The sequence below is a fragment of the Cydia splendana genome, chromosome 8 (genome assembly GCF_910591565.1).
Source record: "Cydia splendana chromosome 8, ilCydSple1.2, whole genome shotgun sequence".
In the NCBI taxonomy this organism is placed as follows: domain Eukaryota; kingdom Metazoa; phylum Arthropoda; class Insecta; order Lepidoptera; family Tortricidae; genus Cydia; species Cydia splendana.
The window spans coordinates 19,246,760-19,263,955 of record NC_085967.1 but is presented as its reverse complement, the minus strand read 5'-3'; the positions used below and the strand labels follow the sequence as shown (position 1 = coordinate 19,263,955).

Sequence of the window (17,196 nt, the reverse complement as noted above, 5' to 3'; positions counted from 1 at the left end):
AATAAAGCATCTTTGTCACAATGTTTTATTTGCAATTATGCTTATGCTAGTCAACCTATATCACTGGTTACTCTTGTAGCTGGCTGGCCTTAACAGAAATACATGAAGATAACGTTCAGATACCAATCCAAATACAGTTAAAAAATCGATGGTCAATGTTGCCCCGCAATTCAAAATAAAGTAAGTCCAGTTTACCGTAACTAATTGCTTTCTCTGATTTCTTGATGCCATAGACCAGTTGAGATCTGATACTAACCTAAGTAATCAAGTAGTTAGTTGTAGCCCTACACCGGCGGGTCAGGAGGGCTCGGCGGCCGGCAGACATTCGTTCACGATGTCAATGATCTCACGCACTTCGTCTTCTGATAAGCGCTCTTCACTTTCTTGGACTATCTGAAATTTAAAAAATAATTATGTGAGAATAGCGGTAAAGAAGTGTGGACGGTATAAGCCCAGGCGGAGATGGCGAGACGACTTTGTTGACACCTTCCTTTACAACTGGCCGAAAGAAGCACAAAATCGGGGGTTATGGAGAACCAGGAGAGGCCTTTGTCTAGCAGTGGGACACTCGAATAGGCTAAAGAAAGAAGACATATGTGATTTAGAGTAGGTAGAGATAAACCACCTAAAGACGCAATGCCTGCAATGCACACGAACATACTTACAAAAAAATTCAGCTCAATCGGAAATCGAAAAGTCAAATTTAGCTTCCAAGATTTGACCCACACTAACATACATACTAACAGAGCAAGTTAAATAAAAGCTTGTAAAAACTATTGAAACTACGAAATATATATACATATATTTGCACACGTGGGTTTGAATCCCATCCTCGTCGCGAATTGTGATGTTTGAGAAAAGATACTCCGATTTATTAACAAGCACTTTGGGCCATTCCATCTGAAATTGACAAATTTGGAATAAAAACTGTGCCGCATGATTTTTGATTTAATTAAAAAAATTTGAGGATAACCTTTATGATACACCACCACCGTTTTTTTTTATCTTATAATTTCCGAGCAGTGCCATTCAAAGGGAAAAATTGGGTCAAATTCCTGCTTGTACATAACGTGCTCTAACTTTTGATGTAGAATAGGTAACCCCATACGTCTTTCTTTAATTGATTAGGTATGAAATGAGCATTTTATATCGTATAACAAAAGTTAGCTAAACTAACTACAAACAAAATGGTGGCCATCTAAAATGTTCACGCTTTCCGTCCATTTTTATGATTTTCAAATATTTGCTCTTGCAACCCTATTGCACATCAAGAGTTACTTTTTTCTAAAATATAATGTCCTTGCCCTTCTTAAACTGGTAAATAAATTTCAGCATCACAGAATAATATCTTCAATTAGAAAAGTAGTTGTGAAAATTGAGAATATCGAAAAATGGTCAACTTTGAGCCTTAAAAAACCCATGTGGCGGAAAAAATAAAAAATTGAATGAAATTTTCTGAAAATATAGTCTGTCTTCGTTAATTACAAACACTTAGTGTTATTCTGTTATTATCACTCATTTGGGAAGTATGATTTTTTTTAACTGCTAATCTCATACAATAATTGTATTCATATAATGACAAAGAACTTGAAACCCCCACCTAGAACGAAATGGCATGGATTGAGTGACAGGAATTTAGCTGAAGAATTTAGAAAAAGAATAGTCGATAAGATGGTAGGAATGGGTGATATGGCAGAAATGAGAGCGAATGATTGCTGGAATGAAATGGCAGTATGTTTAAGAAGTGTAGCGAGGGATGTTTTTGGGGAAACAACAGAGAAAGGAAAGATTGATAGGGATACATGGTGGTGGAATGAAGATGTGCGAATGATTCTGAAAGAAAAGAAGAATGCTTTTAAAGAATGGAAGAGTGTGGAAGAGGGTAACGATAGAGAGAAAGAAAACAAGAGGTCAGCTTATCTTACAAGTAAAAATATGGCCAAGAAAGCAGTTGCAATCGCAAGGGCCAAGGTACAAGATAAATTGTACGATTTCCTGGAGAGCCCACAAGGCCAAAAATATCTTTACAGAATAGCAAGAGAGAGAGAGAGAGAGAGAGGAATGCAAGAGATATAAATCATATGAAATGTATGAGAGACGAAGCAGGAAAGATTTTGACGGATGACAAGAGCATAAAAGAACGCTGGAAGAACTACTTCAATAAACTTATGAACGAAGAGAACGACTGGAGTGGAGTGCTAGAAAATGTTAGAAGTAACATTGGTATGGTGAAGGAGATCACTGTAGAAGAGGTAAAGATGGCTGTGCAAGGTATGAAGAATGGGAAAGCGGTCGGGCCAGATGGTATACCTGTGGAAGTATGGAAGTTTCTGAAAGCGGATGGATGGAAGTGGCTGACTTTATTCTTTAATAAGTTGTTGCAAGAAGAGGCGATCCCTGATGAATGGTGCAACAGTACACTGGTGCCCGTTTTTAAGAATAAGGGTGATGTACAGGATTGCAACAACTATCGGGGAATAAAGCTCATGTCACATAGTATGAAGATATGGGAAAAAGTGGTAGCGAGACGAATGAGAGAAGAAAGTGAGGTAACACAGAACCAATTTGGGTTTATGCCGGGCCGGGGAACTACGGACGCCATATTTGCACTTCGCCAACTGTGCGAAAAATACAGACTTGCGCAAAAGAACTTGCACATGGTGTTCGTGGACTTGGAAAAGGCATACGATAGAGTCCCCTGTAAGGTTCTGTGGTGGTCTATGGGAGAGAAAGGAATGCCAGAGAAGTATGTACGGCTTGTTCAGGCGATGTATGACAGAGCCAGTACTCACGTCAGGTCGGAAGCAGGAGTAACCGACAAGTTTAATGTGGCGGTAGGTTTACACCAGGGGTCGGCCTTAAGCCGGTATTTGTTCCTCCTGGTTATGGATGCTCTGACATCGAACATACAGGAGGAGGCACCTTGGTGTATGCTGTTTGCCGACGACATTGTTCTTGTCGGAGAAAATGCACTTGAGGTCCAGAGCAGGCTGGGCAAATGGCAAGAAAAGCTGGAAAGTGTGGGACTCAAAATAAGCAGAACCAAAACGGAGCACATGTTCTGCGATTTCGGTGGTCTATCCAGTTTTTCCCATATTGCCTTAGATGGTGTATCCCCACCAGTCTGCTCTGACTTCCGGTACCTTGAATCATTGATCCAAAGTGACGGAAACATCGACCGAGACGTGAAAAATAGAATAAATGTGGGATGGATGAAATGGCGACAGGTCTCTGGAACAACTTGCGATCCACGAATGCCCCTTAAACTTAAGGGGAAAATATACAGAACGATCGTGAGACCTGTTGTAATGTATGGATCAGAACGCTGGGCGACGAAAGTAGCGGATGACCCAAGTAACACAAAAGTAGCTGAATATTGTTTGAATAATAGAGCATTCCGTACTGTATGCTGAATAAGGTAGCTGTATAACGTCTGTATAAGCGCTTATACAGACGTTATACAGAAGGTTTGGGCGCAAAGTGGGCTAGCCCACGCCGCTTATTACTGAATAACAGTAATGTAATAGCTGTATAAGTGTGTGCCCACACATTGAATCGCTGAATAACACTTGTATAGAGGCTGTCAAAAGCTTCTATACCGCTTTTAAACCAAAGTTATCCAGCTTTGTATAGAATGACTCAGTTAGTCACACGTTATGCAGCTTTTGGTTCAAAAGTGCATTGTTACAGAAAATATATTCAGCTATTTGTGTATGATTTGTCTTCCATTTTAATTTGTGAACTCGTGTCAAAGTGTAGTGTCTGAAGTGAATACAAAATAAGGAGGACATTACCCATATATTGATTTGATGTTTACATAACATCAATTTCATTGCGCATGCGACTTTACTGTTAATATATATATACATTTTATTAAAAATTTTAAAGCGCCGCGTAAATAATGCACTGTTTAGAAAGTAAATATAGAAAATGTAGTACTCCACTTTTAAATTTGTAATTTTTTTGCGGTGTTTAGATGTTTTAGTGATAGAAAATGTACTTTAACAAGTTATGCTACGATAAAACTAGTTTTATAAATGAATATAAATGGGTTTTTCAGTTCATTTTAAATTCCTATTTAATTTTAGAGGTTAGAATATGAGCAACCGTAATGGCGTCCGACTGTGCTGAATATAAGCTGCTGCCACAGCTATTATGTGCAAAATTTCTGAATAGGCATTCACATTATTCGCGTTACTAAGCTACATGTTAGATAATAATGGTTTTAGAACAACAAGTTTTGAATAACATCAGTATAATAGTTTGTTTTCGCAATCTTAAAGCATATTAGGGTTCTATACACAAATGGTAAAAACCACATAGATCCTCACTAGTTTGATGAGAAACATTATAGGTATGTAACACGGGCAATATTCAATCCTACTTCCTACTAATATTATAAACGCGATATAATATTTAAGTTATATGATAAATCTGGGGGCACGGCAGACTACACAGTTATTTTTTCCGTTATCAGTTCCGACAAATATGTAGTAGGTAAAGGTATACGCAAAGATGTACGAAGTGAGTACGAAGATGTGTATAGTATGAGTATGGTGTGGTTACGAGTATGGTATGAATATGAATATGGTATAGGTGCGAAGGTGCGGGTATATTAGTAGCGGGTATCACGGGTATGAGTACAAGTATAGTTTGGTATGGGCAGTATTGTTTAGGTATGAGTACGAGTATAGTGTTGGATGGGTATGAGTAGACCCACTTGAAACCTAAAAACAGTCTGTTCAAAATCGATTAATCGATTGTGGAGAATCGATTTCGCTATATTTTAATGGGGGTGATTATTTAATTTTTCTCATACCCAGTCGAGTCTACAAGTTTTTAATGCAACAATATCAATAACTAGCATTTGCCACCTTGTTTGCCAACTAGCAACAACCTTAAATGGCCATTGGTAAACTTTATCTCGTTGCAGTAAGGTATGCAAATGGTCAGTTAACAGTGTTTACGATGGTAGCTAGCAATTGTTTTACGTCATTAAAACGACAATGCATCTTGTGTAAAATAATCAATCGAAGAGAATTGTTAAGAAAACTAAACCTCGATTTTTTAAATAATGGTTGGATTAAAGAATAAATACGCAAGATGTGTTCAAAATAAAATAAAAACACGCTCAAGCTCAAAGCAAACAGGCTCAAGTAGCACTGTTGACCGTGTATAAACTTATAAAGCTACGGAACCCTCTCCACCGCGCATTTGTTGATACTAAGCAGTAGTTTGAATAGCGCTGCTCATTGCGTTCATTTTGCAGCTTTTAGCAAGAAAAGATAGTATATGTGTACTAAAATCGCTATAACTTAAGTATAAGTGTTGTTTTAGTATTTATTATCCAGACGTTATGTCTATAAAAAATAACCGCCGAAAAAAACTAAAAGGAAATAAAAAACCCGGCACTAACACGAAACGAGTCGACCAACAAAAACAATAGCACACTGAAAAGAAAAAAATAATTATTTTGTCTTCAATAACGCAAGTGAATACCTATGAACTATGTATATACACACTTCTGAAATCAATCACACAAATCTGCGTATTTATATATTTACAATCTGTTATTTTTGGAGTCGGTGCAGGTGCTTCACTAAGGTGCTCAAGTTTGTTTGAGGCTGGCACCGACTCCAAAAATAACAGATTGTAAATATATAAATACCCAGATTTGTGTGATTGATTTCAGAAGTATGTATATACATAGTTCATAGGTATTCACTTGCGTTATTGAAGACAAAATAATTATTTTTTTCTTTTCAGTGTGCTATTGTTTTTATTGGTCGACTCGTTTCGTGTTAGTGCCGGGTTTTTTATTTCCTTTTAGTTTTTTTCGGCGGTTATTTTTTTTGTTAAAAAGTTTTTATTTTATAATTTTCTGTGGCTATAATTTATACAAATTATTACATGCTTAATTTTTGATTACTTTTAAAATAGCTACCTACCTTGCTTTAGCTATTAACTGTTATATTAATAATCCTACTTTAACTATTATGTTCTGTAATATAAATAAATTACCCCTATTTTCCCACCCTTAGGGTAGGATTTTTTTCCAATTTTTTATTATTATTACGACTACTCTGTAAAAGGTTATGCGTGGTCATACGTTACAATCGGTGAGTGAAAAAATCAATCATCCCCTATTTTCCTACCCTTAAGGTTGGATTTTTTTTTCCAAATTTATATGGGACCAACTTCGGGGTATACCCTTTCCAATAAAAAAATAATTATCAAAATCGAACACCTCTGTAAAAAGTTATGCGTGGTCATACATAAAAAAAATAATATATATATATATATACGCGTCGACTTGAGAACCTCCTCCGTTTTTTTTTTCGTCGGTTGAAAAGCCATAACTAACCCATATATGCAGCTACTGAATAACAAATAATATGTGGATTTCATTACAGCTTCCAGTAATAGCGTCCACCTTTATTCAAAAACTAGCATTAAAACAGAAACTGCAACCGCTTTTATACAGTTGAAAGTCTTCACCGACGCTTCTTTTCAGCATTTAGTAGCCACTATCACATTTTTCTTAATATTGTCTGCTTAATATCTCACGACACAAAATATATACAGCTAATTGCTGCTAATGCTGCTATTATGCAGCTTTTAGTAACCACAAATGCTTTAAGCTGAATAATGTCTGACTAACTGTGTAAGAAATAAGTATTATTCAGCTTTAATATGCAAAACCGATATTATGCAAAATTTATTCAGCATTTATTGGTATATAGGCCCCACTAGGCCCACATATTTTCTTATTCCGAATTTAGTAATTTCCACCGCTTTTACACAAAATTTATGCAATCTTAATTTGAATAAGATGATAATTTTACTCTATTATCCTGCTTGTGTGTTACTGGGAGAAAGAAGAGTGCACGCAGCGGAAATGAGAATGCTGAGATGGATGTGTGGAGTGACGAGAAAGGATCGTATTAAGAATGAGTATATGAGAGGAAGTTTGAAAGTAGCTCCAGTAACGGAGAAAATGAGGAGTACTAGGTTAGCGTGGTATGGGCATGTAATGAGGAGGGATGAATGCCAAATAGGCAAAAGAATGTTAGGGATGAATGTTGATGGACGGAGAGCGTATGGTAGACCCAAAAAACCGGGCAAGTGCGAGTCGGACTCGCGCACGAAGGGTTCCGTACCATAATGCAAAAAAAAAAACTAAAAAAAAGCAAAAAAAAAAACGGTCACCCATCCAAGTACTGACCACTCCCGACGTTGCTTAACTTTGGTCAAAAATCACGTTTGTTGTATGGGAGCCCCATTTAAATCTTTATTTTATTCTGTTTTTAGTATTTGTTGTTATAGCGGCAACAGAAATACATCATCTGTGAAAATTTCAACTGTCTAGCTATCACGGTTCGTGAGATACAGCCTGGTGACAGACGGACGGACGGACGGACGGACGGACGGACGGACGGACAGCGAAGTCTTAGTAATAGGGTCCCGTTTTACCCTTTGGGTACGGAACCCTAAAAACGATGGATGGATTGTGTGAAAGAGGATATGAGAAAGAAAGGAGTGAGTGCTGAGGAGACGAAAGACAGAGGAGAATGGAAGAGAATAACATGGTGTGCCGACCCCACATAACGTGGGATAAGGGCAGGGGAAAGAAGAAGATATAATGACAAATTATACTTTAGAAACTCTTCTATTTATGGCAACTGTTGAAAGAAAAACATTAAATATAAGCCAAAAGTTTCTAATTCACTATATACGATGGTGATGGTGGCACGATTAAACGATTGGTAAGGAAAGCTAGTCTGCAACGCATCACAGGTAGTGACAACATTTTAACTCCTGAAGTTATGTAGGTACAATTTTTGTCCAAACCAAATTCTCGGAATCAAGTTCTTTTTCGTCTCAAAATTAGATGTCGATCTGATAGGTCAGATCGATTTAAAGACGTAAGGACCATAAAAAACACACGTTCCTATCATAGTTTCGCCCCATCTCTAAAAAATTAATTGAAAGTGCGACGTTTTTCAACCTCAGAAAACTTCGAAAAATCAAAAGTTGCCAAATAGTGTCATATTTTTTAATAAATATAGTGAATTAGAAACTTTTGGCTTATATTTAATGTTTTTCTTTCAACAGTTGCCATAAATAGAAGAGTTTCTAAAGTATAATTTGTCATTATATGAATACAATTATTGTATAAGGTTAGCAGTTTAAAAAAAACATATTTCCCAAATGAGTGAAAATAACAGAATAACACTAAGTGTTTGTAATTAACGAAGACATAGACTATATTTTCAGAAAATTTCAGATTTTTATTTTTTCCGCCACATGGGTTTTTTAAGGGTCAAAGTTGACCATTTTTCGAAATTCTCAATTTTCACAACTACTTTTCTAATTGAAGATATTATTCTGTGATGCTGAAATTTATTTACCAGTTTAAGAAGGGCAAGGACATTATATTTTAGAAAAAAGTAACTCTTGATGTGCAATAGGGTTACATATTTAATTACACAAACGGGTCTACCGCGATATAATTTCATTGTTTTTACCTTTAATTCCGACGTTTCAGCTGAGTTGCACCAGCTGTGGTCACGGAAAGACTGACGTCCCAACAATTGTCAACGGAGATATTAATAAAACACCACTAAACTACCCGAAATTAGTTTATAAAAATGTTTATATTAGTATATTAGTATGTTTGTTTGTTTATATTAGTTTATATCTTCGGACCAGTGTACGGATACTGTGAGTGTTGCGTGTCGTGCCGTGGACAATAAACATTAAACTTTAACGGGTAGCTGCAATTTATTTGTCTACCCCGAACATTTGGATTCCAAAAAAACATAGGTACCACTGACGCTATTGACTGTCTTGTAAATGATATTGTGAAAGAGCTTAACAAAGGAAGAAAAGTGGCGAGTCTTTTTATTGACCTAAGTTCCGCTTTTGACTTGTCGATCATGCGATTCTTATGAAAAAGCTTGATTTCTATGGAATCAGAGGCAATGTATACCGGCTCCTGTTAAATTATCTTGAAAATAGAAAACAATTTGTAGAAATACGGAACTATTACGGAACTATTACGAAAAATCTATTACGTCTAAGGTTGTAGATGTTAAACGAGGTGTCCCACAGGGTTCCATTCTCGGTCCTTTACTATTTCTCGTATTTACTAACGACTTCATAAATTATATTAATATTAAAGTTAAAAATTGTAAGTTGACGGTTTATGCAGATGATACAACTGCAACTGTTTGTGCTGACAGTATTGATGAGCTAAATATAATTACGAATGATGCAATCTTAACCTTTAGTGACTGGTTTTCAAAAAATAATTTACGTGTGAACACTGAAAAGACTAAATTAATATTATTTAAATATAACTCGAAGAAGACAGACAAACTTGACGTGTCAATAAATGGAGCTGTCATAGATGTAGTAGACCAGGTAAAATGTCTCGGTGTGCGCATTGACTCCCATCTAAATTGGAAACATGAGCTGGAGGTTGTCGAGAGCTCTATTGCATCAGCATGCTATGCCTTACGGTGTCTCAGGGAGGTCATGGGAATTGATCAGCTCAAGACAGTCTATTACGCTTTGATAGAATCTATGCTAAGATATAGCATTAAACTCTGGGGAAACAGCTACCAGTATAATATTAACAGGGCTCTTATAATACAAAAGAGAGCAGTTCGTACTATGTTTCGCATACCTCCTTGGGTTTCATGTAGACATTTTTTCAAAGAATTAGGAATTCTCACGGTACCTAGCTTGTATGTCTTGCTGCTGCTCACAAAGCTTCTTAAGAACGAGTCTTGTGAAGAGCAATATGAACGCTTACTTACGCGCACCAAAAATATGAAAGTTATGTTCTGTCCTAGACTCGAGGTTGCTGCGCATTCCGTTGCTCATCAAGCCATAAGCCTTTATAACGGATTGCCTACTGAACTAAAAATCATTACGGATCACTCGCTGTTTCATAGGGAATTGAAAAGATTTTTATTGAGAAGTTGCTTTTACACAGTGGATGAAATTTATGATAATGTTTAAGATTTAGGATTATCTTTACATTTTATTAAGTGTTTAATAATTTTAGTTTTAAGCCATGTATTTCAAACACAATACCTGTATTGTTTTTTTTTGAATAAATAAATGGCTATGACTATGACATCAAAAGTTAGAGCACATATGTACACACAGGAATTTGACCCGATTTCTTCATTCGAATGGGCACTACCTACTCTTAGTAGGAGATCCCACATATATGGTCGACTTCACCAATCTGTCTGACGGATGAAACTATGAACATATGAAAGAAAATATGTTCCAGAACATAAATAAATAGGGTTGCCTAAAGAAATATGGTCAAGGCTATTTTTAAGAAATTTTTGAAAAAATTTTTTTTCGGCAAATGTTACCGATTTGTCTGACGAACGAAATAAGATTCAATGGAAAGTATACAACTTGTACAACATAAATCAACTAGGTTGCCTATCTTTTTCCGGTCACTATTATGTGGTTGCCGTGTTTAAAGAGGTGATTTTATATCGATAATTGCACTCATCTGTCTGACGCTTGAATTATACATCAAAATGATGGTAATTTTATTGCAAGTACAATGGTATAGGGTTGCCTGCGAAAATCCGGTCACAAATAAGGGTTGCCAGGCTTTTAATTAAAATAAGAAGGGAAGACTTTTAGCGATAACTCATAAACGGCTTAACTGATCAAGTTTGTTTTAATTTTATTTGATTGAGTTTTTTAAGCACTATTTTCATGTTTTTTTTCTTATATTTTTTGGACACATGGTTCAAAAGTTAGAAGGGAAAACCTTTTTTTTTTTTGCTTTCTAAACGAATATTTCCAAAATGATTCACTTTATCAAGAAATGTTGTTTAAAAGCCCCTATTTATTTTAAAAGGCCTATCCAACGACACCCCACATTATAAGGTTGAAAAGATAAAAAACTTGTCACACACATTTTGTTTCTTTCAAAGCGATTATTTCCGTAAATATTCACTTTATCAAAAAATGTTCTTCTAAAACCCCTATTCATTTTGAAAGACCTTTATGGTGTGGGATGTTGTTGAAAAGGTCGACCATATGTGGGATCTCCTACTATCTAAAATTAAAAGAGTTAAAATTAAAATGGTAGTGGCTTATGTTTTCGGACACCATAACGATAGTTGTCAATTTTTTTTATTCATATTAAAAATCACACGGCGCACCCCATTTGTCGATTTCAGATGGAATGGCCCCTTTATTATTTAATTTAGTTAATACCCAGTCGGCCCGTAATTGCTAAGTCTATTTCCGAACAAAGCTAGGGATTGCAATCCGGTCCGGCGGATCCGGTAATCCGGCCGGATCCGGCACATTTTTCAAGATACCGGATCCGGCAAAATTCACCGGATCCGGTCTCGGATCCGGAAAAGTGAATTAAAGCGCTAAAATATAAAATAACAGCTTAAAACACTGCTAAAATTTAAAAGTTCTCGCTAATATTCGATTTTTCTCGCTCGCAAACAGCAATACCACAACTTGTTTGTTAGTTGACGCCAGTCTTCTAGCCGACGAAATATGTGTCGTCGTAGCGTTGAGATTTCCGTGCACCGTAAGTACTGGATTGGTTTATATTCAATTTATTGTGTTGTTACATTGTAATTTAATGTACATGTTCTTTCGTTTTATTTTGTACAAACCATTATAGCCCAGTTATAATAAGTGTTACCTGCATTTAAAATATAATGAATAAATATTTATAAAACTTCATTCAGCACTTCAGCAGTTAAGTTAAATGTTTTGTCGAATTAAAAGTAATTAGAGGAATATATGTTGACTTTTGACGACCTAGTGGGTAGTGACCCTGCCTGATGTGAAGCCGCGATCCTGGGTTCGAATCCCGGTAAGGACATTTATTTGTGTGATGAGCACAGATATTTGTTCCTGAGTCATGGTTGTTTTCTAAACTCTAAATCATAATTAGATTCCAAAAAAAGTAAGACAATGTTGCCACTGCAATAATTTGTTTGTAAAATAGTAAATTCCTTTTTATAAATAAATACGCTAAGGGGCTATTCATAAATTACGTCATTTCAAATTAGGGGGGGGGGGGTCTGGACATCGGATGACGGTAGCATGAAGTAGGAGGAAATGGGGTCATTTGATGCATGATTTTTGGATGATTATAGGGGGGGGGGTCCAAAATCGTCAAAAATCGATGACGTAATTTATGGACAGCCCCTAAGATAATTTATTTATCGGTAATTTTACTCCTACGATTTAAAAAAGTACTTTTATTTACTTATTTTTACATAAATACAAGACGCGCTAGTAAAAAGTGGCAACATTGTCTTACTTTTTTTGGAATCTAATTATGATTTAGAGTATATGTATTTAAGTATTTGTATATTATATATATCGTTGTCTGAGTACCAACAACACAAGCTTTCTTGAGCTTCCCGTGGGGCTTAAATAGTCAATATGTGTAAAAATGTCCTATAATATTTATTTTTTATTATTATTTATATGTTATTTTGTCCTTTATTCAATTAGGGTCTTAGGTTAGGATTTTACAATGTGAGTATAAAACTAAAATATAAAAACACTTAAAAACATAACAAAAATATATAAATATATTATTTTGTATGTCTTTCCCATCACGGAACAATGGTGTTCCGGACCTTTGGGAGGCGTGCGCGGAGCCGAAGCCAACACGTAGAGGCCCTTTTGACACTTTAATGAAATGTAAGGGGTACACCGAGCGGATGCTGCCCTTACCCGTGTCATGGGACGCACGCAGAGGCAGCACCCGCCAGGGTGTAAGGGCTATGGAGAGTTGATGGAATCTAAAATGAACTAGGTTATTGGGTGAAAGCGATGGACTAAGTACTGAGCTATGGGCAGGGGTGCGAAACTCCTGACTTCGGTCAAACTCGGCTCCGCTCGGCTCAGCATTGCTCCGAGCAATTATTAGGGTTGGCACCACTCGACTTCCTTTTGCGTGCACGACCACAGATAAGATAATCACTTGATTTTTGACAACCCTAAATAGCCGAAAGGGATAGTGCCATATATTAGAAAGGGACAGCATGATTCGACCCTGAACCGCTGTCAAACTTCGTTTTTGTAGGAAGTTTCCTTTCTGTACGTTAGTACTATTAATTATTCTGTGCTATGGGGTAAAAAACCGGACGCCTGCCTAATAAAACGGTATGCAATTTTATTTCCGGCAGACGGTGACTCGCCCTCACAAGATGGGCCCCCACAAAAAGCGACATCTAGGATGGCTCAAGGGCAACACCGGTGTGAGCGGCTCAGGGGTGTCGAGAGGCGTGCGCCGCTTTCTACCCAGTGGCTGTTAACAGCCACTGTGCCAACTCGCGTCTTATGCATATTTCACTTCCACCCCTGGAGCTTATAGCTCTAACGACTCAACTCTAGCCGGCCGGCTAAGGCAAGCCAGAGACAGAGAATCCTGTCCCACCCACCCTCCTTGCGGGTAACAGAACTCCCCAGGAGCACTCGGGTACGTGAGGTCGCTAATCCCCAACAGCTCGCCACAAGCTGCCCTGCGTTGACTGATTGCACTGGTAAAACCAGCGGGCGATGGGGTCGTCACATCCCTACGCCTTATTTTGTTATTATTATGCTACTAAATAAAGCGCGAAAATGTTTTGTGTGAATAAATGTTTTAATGTATACTTGTATAGGTATGCACGTTCATTGATTTTGTTTGCTCAAACTAAAATGGTTGAATTGAAAGCACCTTTTTGTGGGAAATGTGTTTTGTGGGTTGGGCTATAGATATTTAAAGAGAAAAAGAAGATTTCATTTGTGAGACTGATTATTGTAATAAGACTTAGGGGCTGTCCATAAATTACGTCATCGATGTTTGACGATTTTTGACCCCCCCCCCCCTATAATCATCCAAAAATCATGCTTCAAATGACCCCATTTCCTCCTACTTTATGCTACCGTCATCCGATGTCCAGACCCCCCCCCCCCCCTAATTTGAAATGACGTAATTTATGAATAGCCCCTTAGTGGTTAAGTAATGAAAACGTTGATTTTTGAAACTTAAAACAGCTGTTTTATTAATCCATTAAAAATATCCTTAACTTCGCATATAACGCTAAAAAACATAAAAAAAATACGTGACTTGATGATTTTTTTATCTGCAATCCAATCCGGCCGGATCTGGCCAGATTCAAAACCAGACCGGATTGCAATCCCTAAGCGAGACAACGTGGTGTGATAGAGACCGCATATTAGGATGCGTTCACTATGGATGCGTTCTCACAATGTATACCCAAAATTTGTAATTCATAAATGATAATTCAGTTACCACAAAACACATGGCTCTGTATTGTGTCTAATGGGCCTCTGGGCCACGATTTTTCCTTTACATTCCTTTACATTTTTACTGTACACATCTTACACAATCAATGAATCCTTGGTACACACTACTAACCAATTGAATTTCCAGTTCAGTCCTGGGCGGGCTGTTGGCCATCATGAGCTTCTCCACCTTTGTGAGCTTGAACTTCTTCATGGCTTCCAGGAACTTCTGTATAGCATGCGCGCTCTGGTTCTTGCAGTCTGTGTCTTGTAGGTAGTGGACTGTCTGGAAGAAGATATTCCATGTGTAAATAAATAAAATAAAAAGCATTTTCTTCCCATTATTTCCTACATTCTTACACCCCTATTCATAAAACTTTACGGGCCTGATTTAGTTATATTATGTTTTATCACTTTATTACAAATACATATAAGTCAAAATGACAGATAAAGACAAACAATTCATAGCTAATTCAGGCATTTATAAAGAACACCATTAGTCTTCTCATGTCTATGGTTTGAAACTGTGCGGGACCAGAAGTAGGGGACATTTATCGCCCTATCAGTCACATCACGGAGGTCCTGCTCAGAGCAGGCATGCGGGCAAGCTGGACAAGATAGCTTGTACTCTATTGTTTGTGGATTTATTGGTAGAATTTTTGAATGAAGGGAATCTGCAAAATAAATTATTTTTAGTCTAACCAACAGAAACCCCTTTGGTAAAGACCTCTTCGTCAACCTAGCCATTTTTCTCGAACCTAAGAAGTTATTTGCAAGTTTGGATCAGAATTTTTTTAAATAAATAAATAAATAAATATTAGGGGACATCTTACACAGATCAAACCTAGCCCCAAACTAAGCAAAGCTTGTACTATGGGTACTAGGCGACGATATACATACTTGTATAGATAAATACATACTTATATACATAGAAAACAACCATGACTCAGGAACAAATATTAGTGTTCATCACACAAATAAATGCCCTTACTGGGATTCGAACCCAGGACCATCGGCTTAGCAGACAGGGTCACTATCCACTAGGCCAGACCGGTCGTCAAATGAACGGATAAGTCTGATTTCAAAACATAGCACGATGAACTTCCCCGAGCAGAGCAAACCAGTAGGATAGATCCAGGAACGTCACCAACATCACATTCTCAATAATTAACATTGAGTTATAACTCCACCAACTCTAAAATTTTTGTATATTTTTTCTTCCTTTCTCTATACCGGGTGTGGCCTGTAACATGAGCAAAAAATGTTACTGTAGGCTGTACTCCTCATACTGACCAACATTTGTTCAGCGACTTTTAAAAATAACTTGTGGTTTGATTTTTAATACACTTTAAAGTTTATTCTAAGACGCAATGTATTGCGAATTTTGTTATGTTTAAGGCGTGACAAGCAACGTCAATCACAATGATATGGCGTGGCGATGGCATCCATTGAAGATAATATTTATTTTGTATGAAAAATAGGGAGTCTAAATACTTCATAATTTTTAAAAGTTGTTGAACAAAAGTGTCACCGTTTGAGGAGTACAATCTATGTTTTAATTCTTTGCTCGTGTTACAGGCCACACCCGGTATATTGTATAACTGTGTACTTAAGTATACTAAAATAAATTCTATTCTATTCTAAAATTATTTGATATTTATTCAGGGATAATTTTACAGCATTACAGCTAGGGACGCCAATGCGGTGTAAAATTAAATATGTAATAGTAAAGCTATAGTAATAATAATAAAATTAGATGAATATGACAATTATTGAATAATTAAGCTATAGTGGTGATGACTATGTTGATTCACAAAAACATAAAAAAGCTGATAGGGCTATATGGTTGTATGTCCAACAAAACCTGTTAACCGAAAAATACATCAGTCATATCAGTGGGGTGACTTCGAACAAACTCGGCTCCGTTCGGCTCAGCATTGCTCCGAGCAATTATTAAGGTTGCCACCACTTGACTTCCTTTTGCGTGCACAAACACAGATAGATAATCACTTGAATTTTGCCAACCCTAAATAGCCGAAAGGGATAGTGCCATAAATTAAATAGGGACAGCATGATTCGTCCCTGAATCGCTGTTAAACTTCGGTTATGTAGGAAGTGTTCTGTATGGCAGTACTATTATTTATTCTGTGGTTATACCTCATATGTGACAGTAGCTAGTGAGCCCTCTCTCTTGTGCTTCTTCTGGGTGCTATCCTTCAGCTGCTGCAGAATCTGCATCACCTCAAAGTTACACAGGAACGCTGCATTCGCCTTTATACTGAAAACATACAATTTCCATGCTGCTATTGACTTGTGGCTGACAGAATTAATTATAAAATATTATATCTAGTTATAATAACGTTTACAGTAAAATATAAACCAAATAACTGTAAAACATGAGTGAAATTCAGGGAATTGTATGAAAAAATATATTTTATTTACGTTTCCATGATTTGATGCAGGTAAATATTAAGTTTATCTTGCAGTTATGAGTTCTTTAATTAGGAGTAAATGAAATCAGAACTGAAAATGCAGATTTTCAACATTAAAGTGATTAAATTGGACAACAAATGAGCACGCATGAGCATGACAGATAGAGTGATATGATATATATGACAGTGACAGTGACATATTTTCAGTATGTGCAAATGTAAAAAAAAGCACGATTTATGTTGCCATGCCAGTTGTACCTAGCTTTAATGTATTTCTTTTAAGCCGCTATTATACTGTTTAAGGTTGCTTGTAGCTTGAGGTTGTGCTTATTTCTAGAGTTAGACCAAGAAAAATCTGCAGCGATTTTGATAGCCCATGCAGTGCAAGTGTTATTTATACGTGATAATTTGATAGAAGATTGACGTTTAAAATAACACCTGCACT

The 17,196-nt window shown here is 36.8% G+C and overlaps 1 protein-coding gene across 1 annotated transcript; it reads right to left on the bottom strand.

Annotated features, from left to right (window-relative positions):
- Nucleotides 1-38: 38 nt before the first annotated feature.
- LOC134793027 (DNA-directed RNA polymerase III subunit RPC9-like) lies at nt 39-16,769 on the bottom strand. Its single transcript, XM_063764555.1, has 4 exons — nt 16,762-16,769; nt 16,477-16,597; nt 14,453-14,605; nt 39-393 (listed from the first exon to the last, which is right to left on the bottom strand). Exons 1-4 carry the CDS (start codon nt 16,767-16,769, stop codon nt 298-300), a joined length of 378 nt encoding a protein of 125 aa, XP_063620625.1. The 3' UTR covers nt 39-297.
- Nucleotides 16,770-17,196: the final 427 nt, after the last annotated feature.